The following is an 18,257-nucleotide window of genomic DNA, read 5'->3' as shown; positions in this document are numbered from 1 at the left end:
AGTGTACATCACACTACAAATAAATATCAGCGAAACAGGTGCTGTGTACATCTTTCACATGTAGACCAATCAGAAGACTTTAATTCTATTAAGTGTAATTTATTTAAATAACAATTCAATTGCACATTGTAGGTAAACCAGTGCAGCAATATGAAAATAAAGAATTTCAAGAGTATCCAGCAACTTAAACACACATCTAATAATGCAGAGTATTCTGTAATACTAAGGAATGAAAAATGAAACACTGACTTTCAAGATGGGGTGATTTATTTGCACTTAAAAATACAGTTTCTAAGATGATATTTGTTTTCAAAAATGTCTTAATGTTAAAAATAGGCTACAGGAACGGATGTCTTCATGTTGAAAATTTATATCTCATATCAGCATGAGCTTACACATCACAGATGATAACATTACACAAAATCAGCAAATAAACACTCATTTGGGAACACAGTTTTGATATTAAAAACATCAGAAGTTCACAGTTTTCTTTTTTCTTTTTGACTTATACTGATAAAACGCTTTTATACCACAAGCCATTTCACTTTCTAGCACCAGATCCAGCACCAGATCCAATGCCTACTTGATCAGCAGATGGATGCTATTAAACACATTCTTCTTACTTAGAAGTCACATCTTCCATTTCTAAACATATTTTGCTCTGTAAAACTGTGACCACTGGGAACGGGGAAGACAGGATTTAAGTTCAAATGTAATGAGAAGAGAAAAATTGAGATAAAATGCTGAAAACGGTTACCAATAAAACATTAGATTTCAAAGTACATACAGGTAGGTTTGAGGATTCAACAGGAAACCAACATTGATTTGCAAAAACGCTATGGCCTACAATTAAAATTCCCCTACATGTCAAGGTAACATGAAGGTTTTTTAGGTGACCAGATCTCTAGACAGATTTGTTTGTGCGTTTTAAGTCAAAGCAAAATTTTCCAAGTGAAGTACCTACAAAATAAATTTGCTTTGGAAATAAGCCTCAGTAATAAAATAATACTTCTCACTTATTAAATATATATTTCGCCTTTACATATGATTCAGCAACTTACATCAAAAAATTCAAGAGTTCTATAAACATCTGCAAATAAATATTTTAAAACACTAGTATACAAATGAATCTGCTGGTATTCATTCAGGTGTTCGGATGTTGGCAGTTAGCAAAGGAAAAAAATTTTAAAATAAACTACTTAGTTATAAAATTCTCCCCTAACATAACATGAGAATGCAATACACTATTGAGAATTAAGTAATTTTTCTGGGTAGCACATATCAGTGAAACACATGTGTCTTCCTTCTGCAAATCTTAGTTATACAGAACCCAATGGTACTGTCTTTGAAAGCCGTTAAAGTAATAGCCTAAGATTTTTAATGTTTACCATAATCTCTCTTTATGTGTAAATTACTTTCTTAAAGCACTATATAGGACACATTTGTCCACTATGAAGAAAAAAATCACTTCAAGAAAAAAAGTGAACTAGCAAAAATTATTTAAACTTTTTTACTATACCCAAAGTTGCCACTCGGACGCTTGGCTCCAATAAAGACAAGAACGAATTAAAATGCATGACTCTAAAGCAGGGAGAGTCTTCCCTTCAAAATGAAGAAGACCTTCCAGCACTTCAAAATAATGTAATTCCTTTGAAACTGAAACAAGCAATATTCTTTAACACGTTCATTTCATCCAATTTCTCTGGTTTTCAGTCCTGTTACACTGAGACTAACTTTTTTTTTCCCCTAAATGATGTAGCACAAACTAAAAACTTAAAACTAATTTACTAAAAAAAATATTAAATAGCCATAAAACAAAAGTTCCCACTGGGATATACCAGCATCCCTTATATTCATCATTTAAATTACGTGTGTCTAAGAACTACTGGATTAACATATAAGGTACATTATATATTAATATGCAACTAGGTTTAACTTAATGTCGGTATTAAAGTACCTTGAGTTTTCCTATGAAATATCTAACCTGTAGGCACTGGTATGCTCTCTTTATTAGCGAAATACAGTGAGGTGGCTGCTTTAATTTCTTCCATGCAGAGTCATGTTACAGTATCACTACACTGACACATCTGTAAACTGGACAGAATGAAGGATGGACTCCTGTGAAGCTAGATCCACATAGTCCTATGGGGTAGATCAGGCCAAGAACCTGCTCAGCCTTCTCAATCTCCTACATAGCCCCTGTACCATTTCTTTCTGTGGTTATGAAATTATAAACAGACTGGAATGGACTTAAACATCAAGGTCAAACAGCAACCACTCAACACAGAAGTTATTACTCCTCAAGCTAAATTCTGGTGTGTCCTTTTCATTACACTTCAACATTCTAAAGTAACTAAGTCTAAGGGATGTTTAAGAGACAAAACTACCAACAATGAGGAGCAGAAACAGGGTTTTACAACAAACAGTCTAATAATATAAAGAAAAAATATGTAAATAATTGGTCTGGGGGGAGGGAAATGGGAGAAAACCCTGTACTCCTTCTGAAAGAACAGTATAAAATAATTTTATCTATTTAATATTTGTAAGCTGTTTTCTATCTATTTATGTATCTGACCAAGAAATGTTTAGTCGCTAAGTCATGTCCAACTCTTTGTGACCCCATGGACCGCAGCCTGCCAGGTTCCTCTATCCATGGGATTTCCCAGGCAAGAATACTGGAGTGGGTTGCCATTTCCTTCTCCAGGGGACCTCCCCATTGGCAGGTGGATTCTTTGCCATTGAGTCACCAAGGAAGCCCCATAGGAAATGTCTAAAGAGCTTTAAAATATGTCAGCTATACGTATGCATATCACTTAGGTATCATACACACATGAAACATATTAATAATAAGCAGCAAAGACAAATACACAACTTTAAATAAACTATTTGCCAAATTATTCTCTAAATGGGTAACTAGTGCCTAAAATTTTTAAAGGAGAATATTGGCCTAGCTGAGTCAATGATGAAACACTAATAATATAAGGAGATTGAAGTGGTCACCCAAATTTTCAGAATAATGTTAATCCTAGAAAATATTTTAATCATATAATCTAACATCTTAAAAGTGACAGTCTCTTCCTCTACAAATCTAAGAGTTTGTGCTGTTACATCTCAAAAAGTAAGGAATGTCTATAAAGTCAGATTAAGCTAATAATCCTAAAAATAAGATCTCTCAGTCTAGTATATAAGGAACTGAAGAAGGGAGAGAATAATAATGTTCAAACATGTCAATGATCGATGACCATTTGCAGAAGAAATATAATGAAATAAAAGTTTATGAGAGCTTAAATAGAAAAAGCAAACCTCAAAGATACATATTTGAACCATGACAGGCAATATAGCTATGGTGACTTAAGGTGATCACAGTAGGCAACAGGTATAAGTCAGAACCCCAGGAAGCATAACAGGGGAAGGCATATATAAATGAATACTCCCTGACTCTCAGCATCATTCCAACATGTGCCATGAGCCAAGTTCCAAGTGCTCTATGGTGACACGTGGCCAGTGGCTACCATAATTGGACAGAGCCGGACTGAAGGAGAAACAGCAGTGTTGAGAGGTTGGGGAGGATAAATTTCCTGAGATCCATTCCATGCCCTATGAATCACAAAATCTTAGGGCATCAGAATAGTCACTGGAGTCTTCATTATTTTAACTAAATGTATTTGAATTTATGATTTACAAATATGGATTAAGTTAGAAAAAACAGAAATACAAAAAAATTAATGAAGAATTAATCAGAATAATGCCAGAAATTTTTTCAGTTGACTATAAAGATCTTTTTGAAATTATTTTTAAAGTTCAAATGAAGAAAAATCTCTATTCAGAAACATCAACAGACTCAGTTTAAAGAATGGATGAGAAGGGAAATCATAATGAGTATTAACAGCAGCAACTATTAGTGCCTATCACAATGTAACTGCCTCTTAAAGTAGCTTCAAAAGAGAAAACACTTTTCTTTGAAAGGTGGTAACTTTCTTCTTTACACAATCCCACTGATTTGAGTCCGAACAAAGACTCACAGTGACCTCAAAGCTCAAACCATAAGCTTCCAGGTCAGGTAGGAATGATCGTCACATAGCTCTGCTAAACTCACTCCTTTGCAAAAGAGATTGTTATACTCTTGTTGTTTCAATGATTAATAATCTTTGACGCTGATTAATCTGGAATTCATCCACAGCTTCTACTCACTTATAGTAGAGACAAAGAATCAATGAACCTCCTTTTCCTTTATAACTTGGGACCTTCTTGTATCCAGAGAAGCAAAGAAACATTAAAACATATGTTCATATAAGAGCTGATACAGTTGATCTTCCATTATCAAGCAGAAATCATGCTTTCCTTGTCACCAAAATTACAAAGGCTAATCTATTTAAGTCTTAAGTTTGTGTCTGTTAGTTGCTGAGTCATCTCTGACTCTTTTCGACCCCATGGACTGTAGCCTGCCACGTTCCTCTGTCCATGGAATTCTCTAGGCAAGGATATTGGAGTGGGTAGCCATTCCCTTCTCCAAGGGATCTTAAGTTTACATAAAGCCAATCTCTGGCTTTTCATTAAAAAAAAAAAAAAAAAATTTAAAGGCAATTATACCAAGAATTACACAAATTGCACCAGCTGTCAGACACATTGGCAGCCCACAAATGCCCCTTAAAACAGCAGATAAAACATTGTCATTTCAGGACTCATTCTTCACAGAACACCCTGAGTCACAAAATAACTCCATAAATGCAGTATTAGCAGAGGTCACAAGAAACTAGTGTTGCCATGGTATCTTGAACATGGCAGGAAACAGATGAATATTTGTAGCATTAATGATAGTACAACATTTAAAAATCCATTGGATAGGGTAGCAGATAGGAAATAAAAATACAAATATAATAAGAGCAAATAACAAAGGAAAAATCTTAATGGGAGATATTAATTTTTTATATTTGTTCTGGTAATGCTGAGTTAAAACAAAAATAACCTCCATTAACTTAAACCATTTCCATTTTACATCAGAAACAGCATTTTTTTTTTACTTACTTTTGCTCTGACTCACAGCTTCTCACAAAAGCAATGAGCTTTTTTTTTTTTTTTTAATTAAAAAAAAAAAATGCTACCAAAACTCTTCTAAGGAATTTGGAAACTTTTTTCCCAAGTAATATTTAAAGAAATTGTTGAACAGATTTTCCACTACTAATTGTAATGGCAGTTAATTTATTTCCTCTTTGGTCCTCACGTAAAGTTTTATAATTCATATGAATAGCATGTGAGGAAATCTACCACCTATATTATCTGAAAGGGTGGTATTCTGACTAGAGTTGAATTCATCATTTTCCATTGGAAATACATCCTCAGTATTGGCCAAGATTTAGTATGGTGAAGAAAATAAGATCAAATACCTGCTGAATACAGGCTCTTAGGCGTGCGTGCATGTGTGCGAAGTCGTTTCTGTCATGTCCAATTCTTTGCAACCCTATGGACCATAGCCCACCAGGCTCCGCTGTCCATGGGTTCTCCAGGCAAGAAATACTGGAGCTGGGTTGCCAAGCCCTCCTCCAGGGGATCTTCCCAGCCCACAGGTCGAATCCACATCTCTTATGTCTCCTGCATTGGCAGGTGGGTGCTTCACCACAAGCACCACCTGGGAAGCCCACAGCCTCTTATAACAGGAAATAAACATCAAGGCGCAAATTCACAACGTGAGCTCAAGTCAGTGCTAAACACTGAATAAATCCAAACTTGTCTGAATCTCCACGCTTCTTTCACTTTACATCAGAGACCACAGACTCAGCCAATACTTTAGTTTTGATACTGTAATCTGTACATAAAAATCATAATATTACAACAACTCATATTCACACAACCTTTCAATTTGCAAAAAAGCTACCACGCACGTTACTCCATTGAGCCCTCACAAATGCCAAGCTCTGTGTTGCATTGGGGAAACTGAGTCCTAAAAAGGGTGGATGACTTGCTCCATGTTGAGGAACTATTAACTAACAGAGCAGGGCTCCTGACTGCCAGTCTGGGGCTGTTTTTGTTCAACTGCAGAGGCTTCCAGGACAAGGTATTCTTCATAACAAAAATAAGACAAAATTCTGATTCATCGATTCATACATCATTTTTTGTCTCTCTGTATGCAATATTGTCCTGAGCCATTGCATATACATATTGCAGAGCTGGGGTGGGGGTGCAGGGGTGGAGGCAGTGGTGATTGTAAAATAAAACACACAGTAAGTGGGAATGGTTTGGATTAAACATTTTAACATTGGTTGCTGAAAATAAATACCTAAGACACTGACCTACAATTATAAAACTGAAAGCGACCTTGGAAGTCATCTGTTCTTTTTCCATTTCACAGATGAGGAAAATACGGTGATGGAGAGAGCATGACACTCCCTAAAGGTCACCCTGGTAACTGCTGACAGCAGACCCAGCACCATACAGAGTCGGGCTCTCTTCCACTCTATGCCCTGATTGTGTCTGCAAATTAAAGGATAAGCACAGTCCAGATATTTACAAGGAAACATCACAGTGCTAGAAAGATTAGAAAACTAGACCTCACACACCAACATTATGAGTGTAAAAATTATTGATATTTTATATATCATTTAAAGCAGCAGGAACTTTATAAGAAAAATAATCAATGTATATTTTTTAGCTCTCACGATTAAGATTGAGGATAATCTAAAATATAAATTTTCCCTTTAGATACATGGAGTTTTTTGAGTTTTGTTATAGTAATGACAGACTTAAGTACATTCAAAAATAGGATAGTCTCTCAAAAATGTCACCTTTAACTTATATGAAGAATAAAAAACAATAATAACATCTCATCTTTTCTAGATACAGGTCTTTCAACCAATTACCTATGTTACCTGTCCTGTTCACACCCATTACTTGTCTTTTTCAGGAGTTTTCTGAAAATGATTAAGCTATTTTTGAATGTAGGTTTTTCTTATTTTGTTTCTGAAACTTAAATTCTAGGCAACAAACTATCTCTGAAGTTTAACTGCCCAACAAATCTAAATATGGCTCAGGTTATAAGCCATTTACTACTTACATGATATTCATTTCCACATTTAAAAAAATAAATAATCTATTTATACTTTATTGTACCTGTGAGTCCTTTAAAAGACTTCTTCACTCTCCAAATTAATATGAAATTCCTTTTTAAGAGGCAAAATATAAGAGTTTTCAAAATATTACTGACCATCATTCCATAGAGAAAAAAAAACACTTAAGTAGACCAAGAGTAAACCACACAAATTATAGAAAACATTGACAGCAAAATTAGTTTTCTGTCTCTCATTCACAAGATCATTTTTTCATTTTAATACGAGGCCTAATCTATAGTAGACACTGGTACGAATTGAGAGAAAAATCCATCCTTCATGTTCTGATCAATCTGAAGATGATTTTTTCCATAGATGAAGAGCTGCCTGAATTCTGAAGTGTAGTCTGGACTCCAGCGAGTAATCTTTGTAGTTATTTCTAAAGACAGATAACAATAAAATTTTAATGTCAAAATTCCTTTATAAACCAGGGCACTACCACCCTACTCCTCTCCCTCTCACCTTGCATTCTTTATTTACTCTCAAACATCACTATGCTTAACAGTGGATTTTGTTAAAATGCAGATTCTATTCCTGGGAGGAGAGGGGGATGACAATATTCTGTATTTCTAGAAGTTTCCAGGTGGTGGTCTAAAAATCCTACTTTGAATAGCAAGGTTTGTACTTCTCCCAAACAGCAAGAAGGTTATGCTGAGGGCTTAAAAAATTTTGTGAACTATTTTTAAATAGCTGACCTCCTTTTCTAAACTGCAAATTTTAGGCAATCTCATATAAACAAGGTGAATAGGATCACTCACCCCCTCAAAAAAAAATTTAAGTTAAATACACACACACACTCTTGAAACAACAGTGACAACAAAGATAGTAGGATTATTTGGTAACAATAAAATTACTTACTCCAATTCTCACAGCAAATATCAATGGTTTGGTCAATAATTATTATGTGACAATGTCAGGAGGGGAATTAGAAATCCACAGATTACTTTAAAACTTCACTTATATCATCCATGTTGACTTCTCTTTGCTAGAATTGTTCAGACTCAGCAAAATGGAGTGGCTTGGATCTTGGACTCTACTTTCACACACACAACCTTGGCCCATGGGAAAGCTATATCTTTCTCTGCAGTGGCATTCACTTCTTTCTACAGTCCTTTATGTTATACAGGTCTAAGGATTACTTACTAGTAACCTTGCCAAGAGTTATTATTCATAAGCTAAGCCAACATCTTACTAGAATTTACCAAAAGATGTAATTGAGTATTTCTTTAATTAACCTCAGCAGCTTTGCAAAAGCTCCTACTGTACAAGGAAAACTGCAGATAATCAACAGTCTTGAAATTATGGGGAAGTTTGTCTATGTTGGCATCACTAGCACTGTCTTGAGTCAGTGTTGACTTTTTGATCACTGTTGGTCTTGCTTTTTCTCAGTGAATTACTGGTCTTTTATTTTCATTGCTATATATTTGCTTTATATATTACTTGAAAGTGAAAGTTGCTCAGTCGTGTCCGACTCTCTGCAACCCCATGGACTGTAGCCTGCCAGGCTCCTCTGTCCATGAAATTCTCCAGGCCAGAATACTGGACTGGGTAGCCATTCCCTTCTCCAGGGGATTTTCTCAACCCAGGTATCAAACCCAGGACTCCTGGATTGCAGGCAGATTCTTTACCATCTGATAATACTAAATATGTCCACATGATAAATACTCGGAAACAGAACTTTTAGTCCCAAATTTTCCAATGGCTAGGTTTGAAGATACATGAACGTTAGCTGAAATGGGAGTCATACTCACTCTCAAGAAACTAAAAGTGACTTTCTCATATCTCTAGCTTAAAAAAAAAAAAAAAAGTGGAATGGCTGACTCCACTTTCTCACTTCACTTGACAAGTTGCTAATGATCATGCTGCCAAATTCAGCAGCCACTTCTCTGGTCTCACCTTGCATGACCACTTGGCAACCATCGTCACAAATTCCCACTCTTCTTTTGAAACACTGTGTTCACTTGGCTTTCAAGGATGTCATCCTAACTCATGGCCACTTCTTAATCTTACTATTTAATCTCTAAAATAATTGCATAGCTCAAGGCCCTGTGCTGGATCTCCTTCTCTAGCCATACAACTTTCCCCAAATGACCCCACCACAGCTTTAAATATCACTGTCTCTGTCCTGGTGACATTCAAATATCTACAACTGGCCTTCACCTTTATACTGAACTTCATGCTCATATAAATGACTGTTAACTCACCATCTCCACATGAATACCTATAGGCACCTCAAAATAACACAGTCCAAACAGAAATATGTTTTTTTCCTCTCTTCAACCCTGCTCCTCTAAGTATTCCCCATTTCAGGAAAGCATCATTATCACCCTAGTATCTTGACACCCTCCTCCTCCTATCCCCAGCCAGGAATGCTCTTCATCCAGACTTCTGGTGATAGATCTTCTCAGGACTGGCTTTAATTATGCTAATCTCAACAACATAGCACCTCCTCAAGGAAACCTTTCAGAATCAACTCAATCCAAAGTAACACCCAGGTACCTTGTCTCATATCATAAATCTCAACAAAGCATAAATCATTGCTATTTTTCTTATCTGTGTATTTACCAATACCCCACAATTTAGAAAGCAGAAATATTGCCTGTTGATGCATAGTTGTTTGCCTAGAACCTTCTCTAGTGTCTGGCACATAATAGGTACTCAGTGGATACTCGCTTAATTTAAGGAAATGAAGAAACCAATGAGCTATTAAGCTATTTATGGCCTAGAGCTATCATGCCATTCTTTCTCCACTGTAAGTAGTGTTCAAAGCAAGCAAACCACAGGGTTTGTGTCTGTAGTAAACGAACCATGATCACAGGAAATCTGAGTGCCACTGTCCACCAGGATTGATAAAGTGCTTTGAAATTGCCACAATACCCAGAAAGAAGAAAGAGTCAGGAAGATCCAAAGGGCTTCTTCAAATCAGAGGCTTTTTAATGAAATGAGAGAGATGGTGGAATATACCAAAGGTCAGCAAACTATAACCAAAATTATGGCCAACTCTGGGCACACATATTTATTTACATATTGTCTTCTATGGCCACTTTCAATACAATTGAGTACTTACAATGGAGACCCTCTGCTGAAAAGCCAAAAGTACTAACTGGCCCTTTATAGAAAAAGTTTTCTGATCCCTGATACAGAAGAGAATAGGTTAGAACTCTGTCCTGTAGGTAGCCCCAAATCACAACATTTGTAAACACTCACAGGGTCAGGCATTAAGAAGGTTGAAAACTGCATAATTCCAACAAAAGCCACAAGTAGAAATTAAGCATAAATTAGCAAAGGTAATATAATGACTTTTTCATTAGTGTGTTCGTTTTTAAGTGTATCAAGTTACTGCTGTTGTAAAAATTGTACTGATATTCCTGACTCCATAGCAATGGAGGAAAAGCTGTCATTACCACTTACCTTGCAGTTTCTAGGACCTTTATGGCCTTGTCAATCTCTCCTTGGTTTTTATACAAAAATGCCAATTCAAACAGAGTAAATGGCACTAGGTAGTGGTCATACTTCAGTAGCTTTTCACTAAAAGAGTGAATGAAAAGTAATTAAATCTAAACAGAACAAGGAACATATCATTCTTTTTCAACATATATATTTTTCCCCATTCTTATGAAAATAGGTACAGCACTAAGTCTACTACCAGAGAAAAGCTGTCATTATACAGTTAAAGAATATAATAAACCATGGCAATAAACAGTATGCTTTTATTTTTTATTTATTTATTTTTTTTAACAGTATGCTTTTAATATATTACTTTTTTTTTTTTTTATCTCACTGTATGGGATACAGGATCTTCGTTCCCCAATCAGGGATTGAACTCATGCCCCCTGCAGTGGAAGCATAAAGTCCTAACCACTGGAACACCAGGGATTTCTTCTATTACTCTTTTATTTTATTCCGTGGTCTAAATCCAGCACTGAACATTGTTTACTGCCTTTCACATAGACAAAAATATGCAGATTTTTGAGGATTATCCTAGGAAGGACAAGATCATGAACATGTTCAGAAATGATTCCATTTAGAAAATGACTCCACTTATTTTTCACTAAGTTTTAACTCTCTTTACACTGTCTTATAATGCTTCAAAACATCAAGAAAGAAGGGGCCAACACTTCCGTTTACAGCAGTATGATGAAAATCACCTGACTTCCCAACATCTAGAAGCACTAAAACAAGTAAGAGCAGCACCCTTTTAAAAGGAGAGCTCAGCTCACAAGAACACAGGGAGGACTCTCACACTGAAAACAAAGCCAGAACTCTAATCGTGTCGATGATGCCAAAGCACTCCTGGGTCTGTTTCAGCCAAGGCTTTGTGTCTCTGTGTCCACACAGGAGGTGAGACCTTGGGCCCACATAATACGTACAGCAGGGGCTGAGACCACTCCAAAAAGCTGGGGCCCAGCTCCATCAGAGAAAGGGTAGAAGACGAAAACCCACTCATGGCACAGGAGGAAGACAAGGGCAGTGGGCTCTGTGGCCTATACTCTGGGCTCAGCTGCTTCAGTCAATGACTCTTTGTGTCCCTATGGACTGTAGACCATCAGGCTCCTCCACTCATGGTATTCTCCAGGCAAGAATACTGGAGTGGGTTGCCATGCCCTCCTCCAGAGGATCTTCCCGACCCAGGGATCAAACCTGCATCTCTTATGTCTTCTGCATTGGCAGGTGGGTTCTTAACCACTAGCGCCCTGTGGGAAGACTGGCCTATTCTCTAGGTAGGAAGAAAAAGCAAATCCCTTAAGAAATTAATAATCAATGGGTCTGTCCTCACCTGAATTTGCAATTCAAATTTATGTGGCCCAAAAGATCCAAGAAGCTCTAAGCAATGAAATTAACATGAAAGTGGCCCAGGATGAGAAAACCCTTTGGGGCATCTGGCAGAAATAAAAGCACAAGTGCTTAGAAAGAGACTCTTCCTCAATCCTAGCCTCACTGGAGTCTCAAGATAAAACTCACTGAAGTTGAGTTCACAATCCAAAACTATAAAACACACCAGCAAACTATCCACTATGAGATTCAAAAGACACAACAAACAGCCCAAATAGGTCATACTTTTGATCCTAATAAAAATGTCAATAAACGAGAGCTCAATGGATACTTCTTTAACATATTTACTAAAGACAGCATATTATTAATTTGAGAAATAGACATTGTCTCTTTCCTCTTCTTATAAGGAAGCAGTCCTCCTACATACTCAGAAAATATGGTCAGAAAAAGAGGATCAGTAGTTATAGATGGGAAAGCACATGATATCGAACAGAAGACGTCAAGCAGAAGTCCGTGGCTGTGACTTATTTGGTATACAAAATGGTTTCCAAAAAATTGAGCCAAGGTTTAAAAATCAGAAGATGTTACATAAAATTCAGATTCCAGGCTTTCAATCATAAATTGTAGGGATTATTACTAGTGGGCCCACACTGTCAAGAGTAATAATCAATTTGAGTTCAGGAGTGGCAGTACTCTTTAGAGAGACCACACAATCTCCCTGATCTGCAGTGCCCACCAATCCCCATTCCCACCATCACTCAGAAAGGTTACTTGTCTGGCCCCTGTAGGTAACTGCATCTGCGACTCCAGATGCAGAGAAGAGGGCCAGGCAACAGAACATTGACTCAACTCACTAATTAGCAAAGGAGCAAGACATCATCATCAATGCTACTGAGGGGATAAAACTCATTCATCTACAGAAAAATGCCCCTTGCCAAAAGAGAAGCTGTTATAGCATTCATCACAGTTGTTCTTTCCTGCCAAATTTTCATTACAATGATGGTTAGTCTGTTTATTCAACTCTGAAACCCTAGGATTCAGGTTCACAGTTTCTGGCACATAGTGGGTACTCAAATATTGGTAGAATAAATGAATAACAGACAAATGCACAAATCAAAAAAGTATCAGGTGTTCAGTATGACACTGCCAGAATTTAGACAGACACCTGTCAGCTTGGCTGTAAACTTAGCTTTCGTGAGTCACCTCTGAATACCAGGTGGAAAGGCATAAAGCCATGTTCACTTAGGTTATCATTTTTTTCTCAAAGAATAAAGAAAACATTACTGAATTCTCTTTCTGATAACACCAAGTAAAAAAAGGTTAGCAAGGGAGATAAAAGCATCACTTTCTCACAGCAATTCCCCAGAAACTGCAATTTGCACTCAAGCTGGCTTCATTGTCTGCTTTTACCTTTGGACAACGTGATTGAAGCACAATTCCGCTTGCAAGGGCCGCTGTAAGTTCTTCAGGCAGCATCCTTTTAGCAGTTTCACTAAGCAGTCGTCATCTACGGAGTAGTCACTGGAGTCTTAAAGTAAAACACATACAGTTCACTCACAAAAACAAAAATATCCTACTTAAGAGGCAGCACTAACAGCTGTTAGGTTTCAGAGGGATCATTGAAAAATTAAAAAAATATATATGTTTAGCATTTTTATGCCTCACTAAATTCAGTGAAATACTTCAAATGAAAAGAATATCACGTTCAATACTTCAACACACCATTTGATTAAGGGGTTCACTCTAGCCTTTTTTCACTTTATCACTCTAGCCACCTAAAAAAGTTTTTTAGGTGCTCACCTCTGAGTTAAGTGACCTTAGGTAAAATAATAGGAAGTTTGAACTGTAAATAAAGTAAGAGCTTTATTAATTTAATGAAAGGTAAAGCAGTGAGGATCAAACAGGCCGCCTCTTCCTGTGGCTCTGGCCCCTTACTGGGCTGGCTTCGTGCAGAAGAGGGTAACGCTTCCATGTGGAGAAGCAGATGGCCTTCTCCCCATTAAAAATTCAGGACGGAGAACACCCTCCCCAGATCATTATGTTTACAGCTTACCAGTTCTCCCAGGTTAGGTGCTTTGGGGGACGAAATTATATCATAAAATTAGACAAAGTGGTTCTGAAATACGTGTAAGGCACCTAAAATCCCCACAAACTTCTAACTGCATGAGGCTAACATAGAGGATCTTCTTTCAGGACATTTTTTCCTTTTGGAAACGACTCTACCTTCTATAGCCCAAGGCTAATACATATTAACAGAAGGAACCATATCGTGCGTGACATCTATCTGACAAAGGTGGCCATTTCACATCTACCACTTTTAAATTTGGGTTTTTCTTTTTTGCAAGTTAAGTAGAAATAAGAAGTCATTCCAAGACAGATTGATAATTTATACATTTCAGGCTGTGACAACCCAGGTGGGAAGGGACAAAAAACCAAAATGATGAGACTCTGAGAGTCCTTCATACTGAAATACTCTTGCTTTCAGGACAAATGTCAGAAATCACCACTAACGCATGCTGGTGTTTTAATAAGTAAACAGCTTGTCTATGGGAGGTTAAAGATGCTACTTAACCAAGTCAAAGAAGGTTGCTTTATTTCTAGGTGCTGAAAATAGCTGATGATCACCTCTAACTTCCAAGATCTGACAAGTTATTCACTATGAAAATCATAGATATCAATACTACATTACCTTCCCTACTAAAGACCATTCCCCCCCAATTCAAAAAATTCTACTTATGCTTCTAATCAACAAACCAGACTGGGGCTATGTTTAGGATCTGCGGCTGATTGAATCTGCGAATGAGGAATCTGTGGATACAGAGGGCAGAGTACGGAATTTGAGCATCCAAAGACTGTGGTATCCACAGTGAGTGTTGGAATCAATTCCACTTGGAAAATAAGGGTCTTACTCAATGGTGGTATGTATTAGTCTACACTACAAAGGATGGACATTCAAACATTAGAATTTATTCTATTGAACTAAAACCCTCGTCCTTGTAGGAAAACAGAAGCAAGCTAGCCTACTCCTTTGGAGGAAAAAATACCCTACAAATGTTTTCACTTAACTAAAAAAAAAAGGTTTTTCTTTACCTCCCATTTCTCACATATACACTTACTTTAAAACATATTCATTTTTTCATCTAATTTGCAAATATGTGGCATTTAATCACAAATAATTCCCTTGATGACAGGAACAATGTTTTTTCTACTATCACAATGCTATACCTGGTATGAAAAATAAGTGTTCAAAGGAACAAATTAATGAAAAGTGGCCAAATTAGTTCCACAAAAATAAATACTAGTAAATTTGTTCAAAACCCTTAATAGATTTAACTGAACTGCAATTTTCTGAAACCCATTTTTTAAGTAAATTTTTATGGAGTCTTATCTCAGTTAAATTTTAAAATGATGTGGCATTACGTTGAATTTCCACTCAAATCAAAGTAAATATTTTTCCTTTTGAAATTATTCTACATTAAAAATTGTAAAAAAAAAATCTTACATCCATTAGCATGCCTACTACCAAAAAACAAACAAAACAGATAAAGAAAATTACTAGCATTGTCAAGGATGGAGAGAAATTGAAACCTGTGTGCATTGTTGGTGGGAATGAATGGTACAGCCACTAGAGAAAACAGTATGTCAGTTCCTAAAAAAATTAAAAATAGAAATGTTACATGATCCAGCAAATCCACCTTGAGGCATATATCTAAAAGAACTGAAAGCAGTATCTGAATGAAATATTTGCATATACATGTTCATAGAAGTATTGTTCACAGTTGTCAAAAGCGGAAGCAACCCAAATATACATTGATGGATGAATAGATAAAATTTGGTATAAACATCCAGCGGAATATTATGTAGCCTTAAAAATGAAGGCAATTCTGACACATGCTGCAACATGGATGTACCTGGAGGACATTAGGATAAGGGAAATATTAGGCAGCACAGGAAGAAAAAGACTGCACGATTCCATCTATATAAAGTCTCTAGAGTAGTCAAATTCACAGTAATAAAGAGCAAAATGGTGACTGCCAACCACTGTGAAGAGCGGGAAATGGGGAGTTACTGTTTAAGGGGTATGAAAAAGTTCTCAAAACTGGCTGCACAACTGAGTGAATATACTTAGCACTACTGGACCATACAGTTTAAAAAATGGTTAATATGGCAAATTTTATATTATATGCATTTTCCTACAATTAAAAATGTAGAAGATAATGTAAAAATGTAAAGAGGTTTATCTATAATAAAGTTTAAAAATGTATATAAAATTTTAATCTAAATTATAATTTAGCTATACAATTATAAAATCTATATCTATAATAATATAATAGATCTAAAAATTTTAAATCTATATCTATAATATAATTATAGCTAATTAATAGATATTAAAAGTTAATTAATAGACGCTTACCCCTTGGAAGAAAAGTTTTGACCAACCTAGACAGCATGTTTAAAAGCAGAGACATTACTTTGCCAACAAAGGTCCGTCTAGTCAGGGCTATGATTTTTCCAGTGGTCATGAATGGATGTGAGAGTTGGACTATAAAGAAAGCTGAGCGCTGAAGAATTGATGCTTATGAACTGTGGTGTTGGAGAAGACTCTTGAGAGTCCCTTGGACTGTAAGAAGATCCAACCAGTCCATCCTAAAGGAGATCAGTCCTGGGTGTTCATTGGAAGGACTGATGTTGAAGCTGAAACTCCAATACTTTGGTCACCTGATGTGAAGAGCTGACTCACTGGAAAAGACCCTGATGCTGGGAGGGATTGAGGGCAGGAGGAGAAGGGGACGACACAGGATGAGATGGTTGGATGGCATCACTGACTCAATGGACATGAGTTTGGATAAACTCCAGGAGTTGATGATGGACAGGGTGGCCTGGTGTGCTGCAGTCCATGGGTCACAAAGAGTTGGACACAACTGAGTGACTGAACTGAACTATTGATGGGAATCTAAAGTTAGAATAATTTTAAATATGGAAAGCAATGTGTACAAATATCAAACCATTACACTGTACATCCAAAACTAATATAGTGTTATATGTCAATTATATCTCAATGAGAGAAAAGGTTATGATATAATAAATAAAAAATATAGGCTAGAGTATGTCCAGATACACTATGATCATAACTATAAAAATAAATCTGGGAGGGCATAAACAGAAACTCTAAATTAATTGCGCATAGTAAGAAAAACATGGGTGATTTTTTTACCTACATTTTTCAAATGTAATGTTTAATTTTTTAAAGGTAATTGTAAAGAGAAATCTCATTAAACATTTCAGCCCCATGCTGTGGCCAAAGTAAAAATGATCTAAATGAGGTGCTCATCCCTGGAGTCACAGACGATAATTTAATCCTCCGTGTGGGGAGTACAGAACATGCAGCCAGTACCCCTTCAGTGCCTGTTTTCCTCAAGTTAAGAAAAGTGAGTTAACTGTGAGAATTTTTCCTGGCTATTCGTGAATTTCTATGCCTTTTACAATGTTTATCACCCTAGAAATTTTGGTTTTACTCCTGTGGTTCCAGAGGATAAGACCATTGTCTTGGAGTAACATCTAAATGATTTGAGGGTTGATAAGGGTACAATTAAAAGATGCTTACTCCTTGGAAGGAAAGTTATGACCAACCTAGACAGCATTTTAAAAAGCACAGACATTACTTTGTCAACAAAGGTCCATCTAGTCAAGGCTATGGTTTTTCCAGTGGTCATGTATGGATGTGAGAGTTGGACTATAAAGAGGGCTGAGCACTCTTTAAAGTCCCTTGGACTGCAAGGAGATCCAACCAGTACATCCTAAAGGAGATCAGTCCTGGGTGTTCATTGGAAGGACTGATGTTGAAGCTGAAACTCCAGTATTTTGGCCACCTGATGCGAAGAGCTGACTCATTTGAAAAGACCCTGCTGTTGGGAAAGATTGAAGGCAGGAGGAGAAGGACGACAGAGGATGAGATGGTTGGATGGCATCACTGACTCAATGGACATGAGTTTGGGTAAACTCCGGGAGTCGGTGATGGACAGGGAGGCCTGGCGTGCTGCGGTTCATGGGATCGCAAAGAGTCAGGCACGACTGAGCGACTGAACTAACTAACTAAGGATACAGTAAAAGCTATCACGTATGGCATTGTTTAGCAAAAAGATAAAGCCTCTATTCATGACAGAGAACTAGAAAATGTCAGAGCAAGAAAACCCTGGGTTTCATTTTAAAAGAACCCAAAGGCCCTCCTGGTTATGGACAAGTTATGTTTCCAACAGACTCACAGCTGCAGAGCTGGGACACTAAGCCCAAATCAGCTGACTTTTCTCCTATGGCAGCTGCTTCCACTATAAGGAGCATCCAGTAAAGTGGAGAAGGGCTCCCAGTACAACCGAAAGTAATAAG

General features: G+C 36.9%; 1 protein-coding gene across 1 annotated transcript in view; it reads right to left on the bottom strand.

Moving 5' to 3' along the window:
* Window positions 1-249: 249 nt before the first annotated feature.
* TTC39B (tetratricopeptide repeat domain 39B) overlaps window positions 250-18,257 on the bottom strand; it is a 141,119-nt gene continuing 123,111 nt past the window's right edge. Inside the window, exons 18-20 of the mRNA XM_043890907.1 lie at window positions 13,284-13,401; window positions 10,512-10,628; window positions 250-7,479 (exon numbers count right to left, since the gene is read on the bottom strand). Of these exons, the coding sequence (XP_043746842.1) occupies window positions 7,389-7,479; window positions 10,512-10,628; window positions 13,284-13,401 (326 nt within the window). The 3' untranslated portion in view covers window positions 250-7,388. The remainder of the gene's footprint in view (window positions 7,480-10,511; window positions 10,629-13,283; window positions 13,402-18,257) is intronic.

This window comes from Cervus elaphus, chromosome 29, assembly GCF_910594005.1.
Source record: "Cervus elaphus chromosome 29, mCerEla1.1, whole genome shotgun sequence".
Lineage (NCBI taxonomy): Eukaryota > Metazoa > Chordata > Mammalia > Artiodactyla > Cervidae > Cervus > Cervus elaphus.
This window is presented reverse-complemented; position numbering and strand designations above follow the sequence as displayed.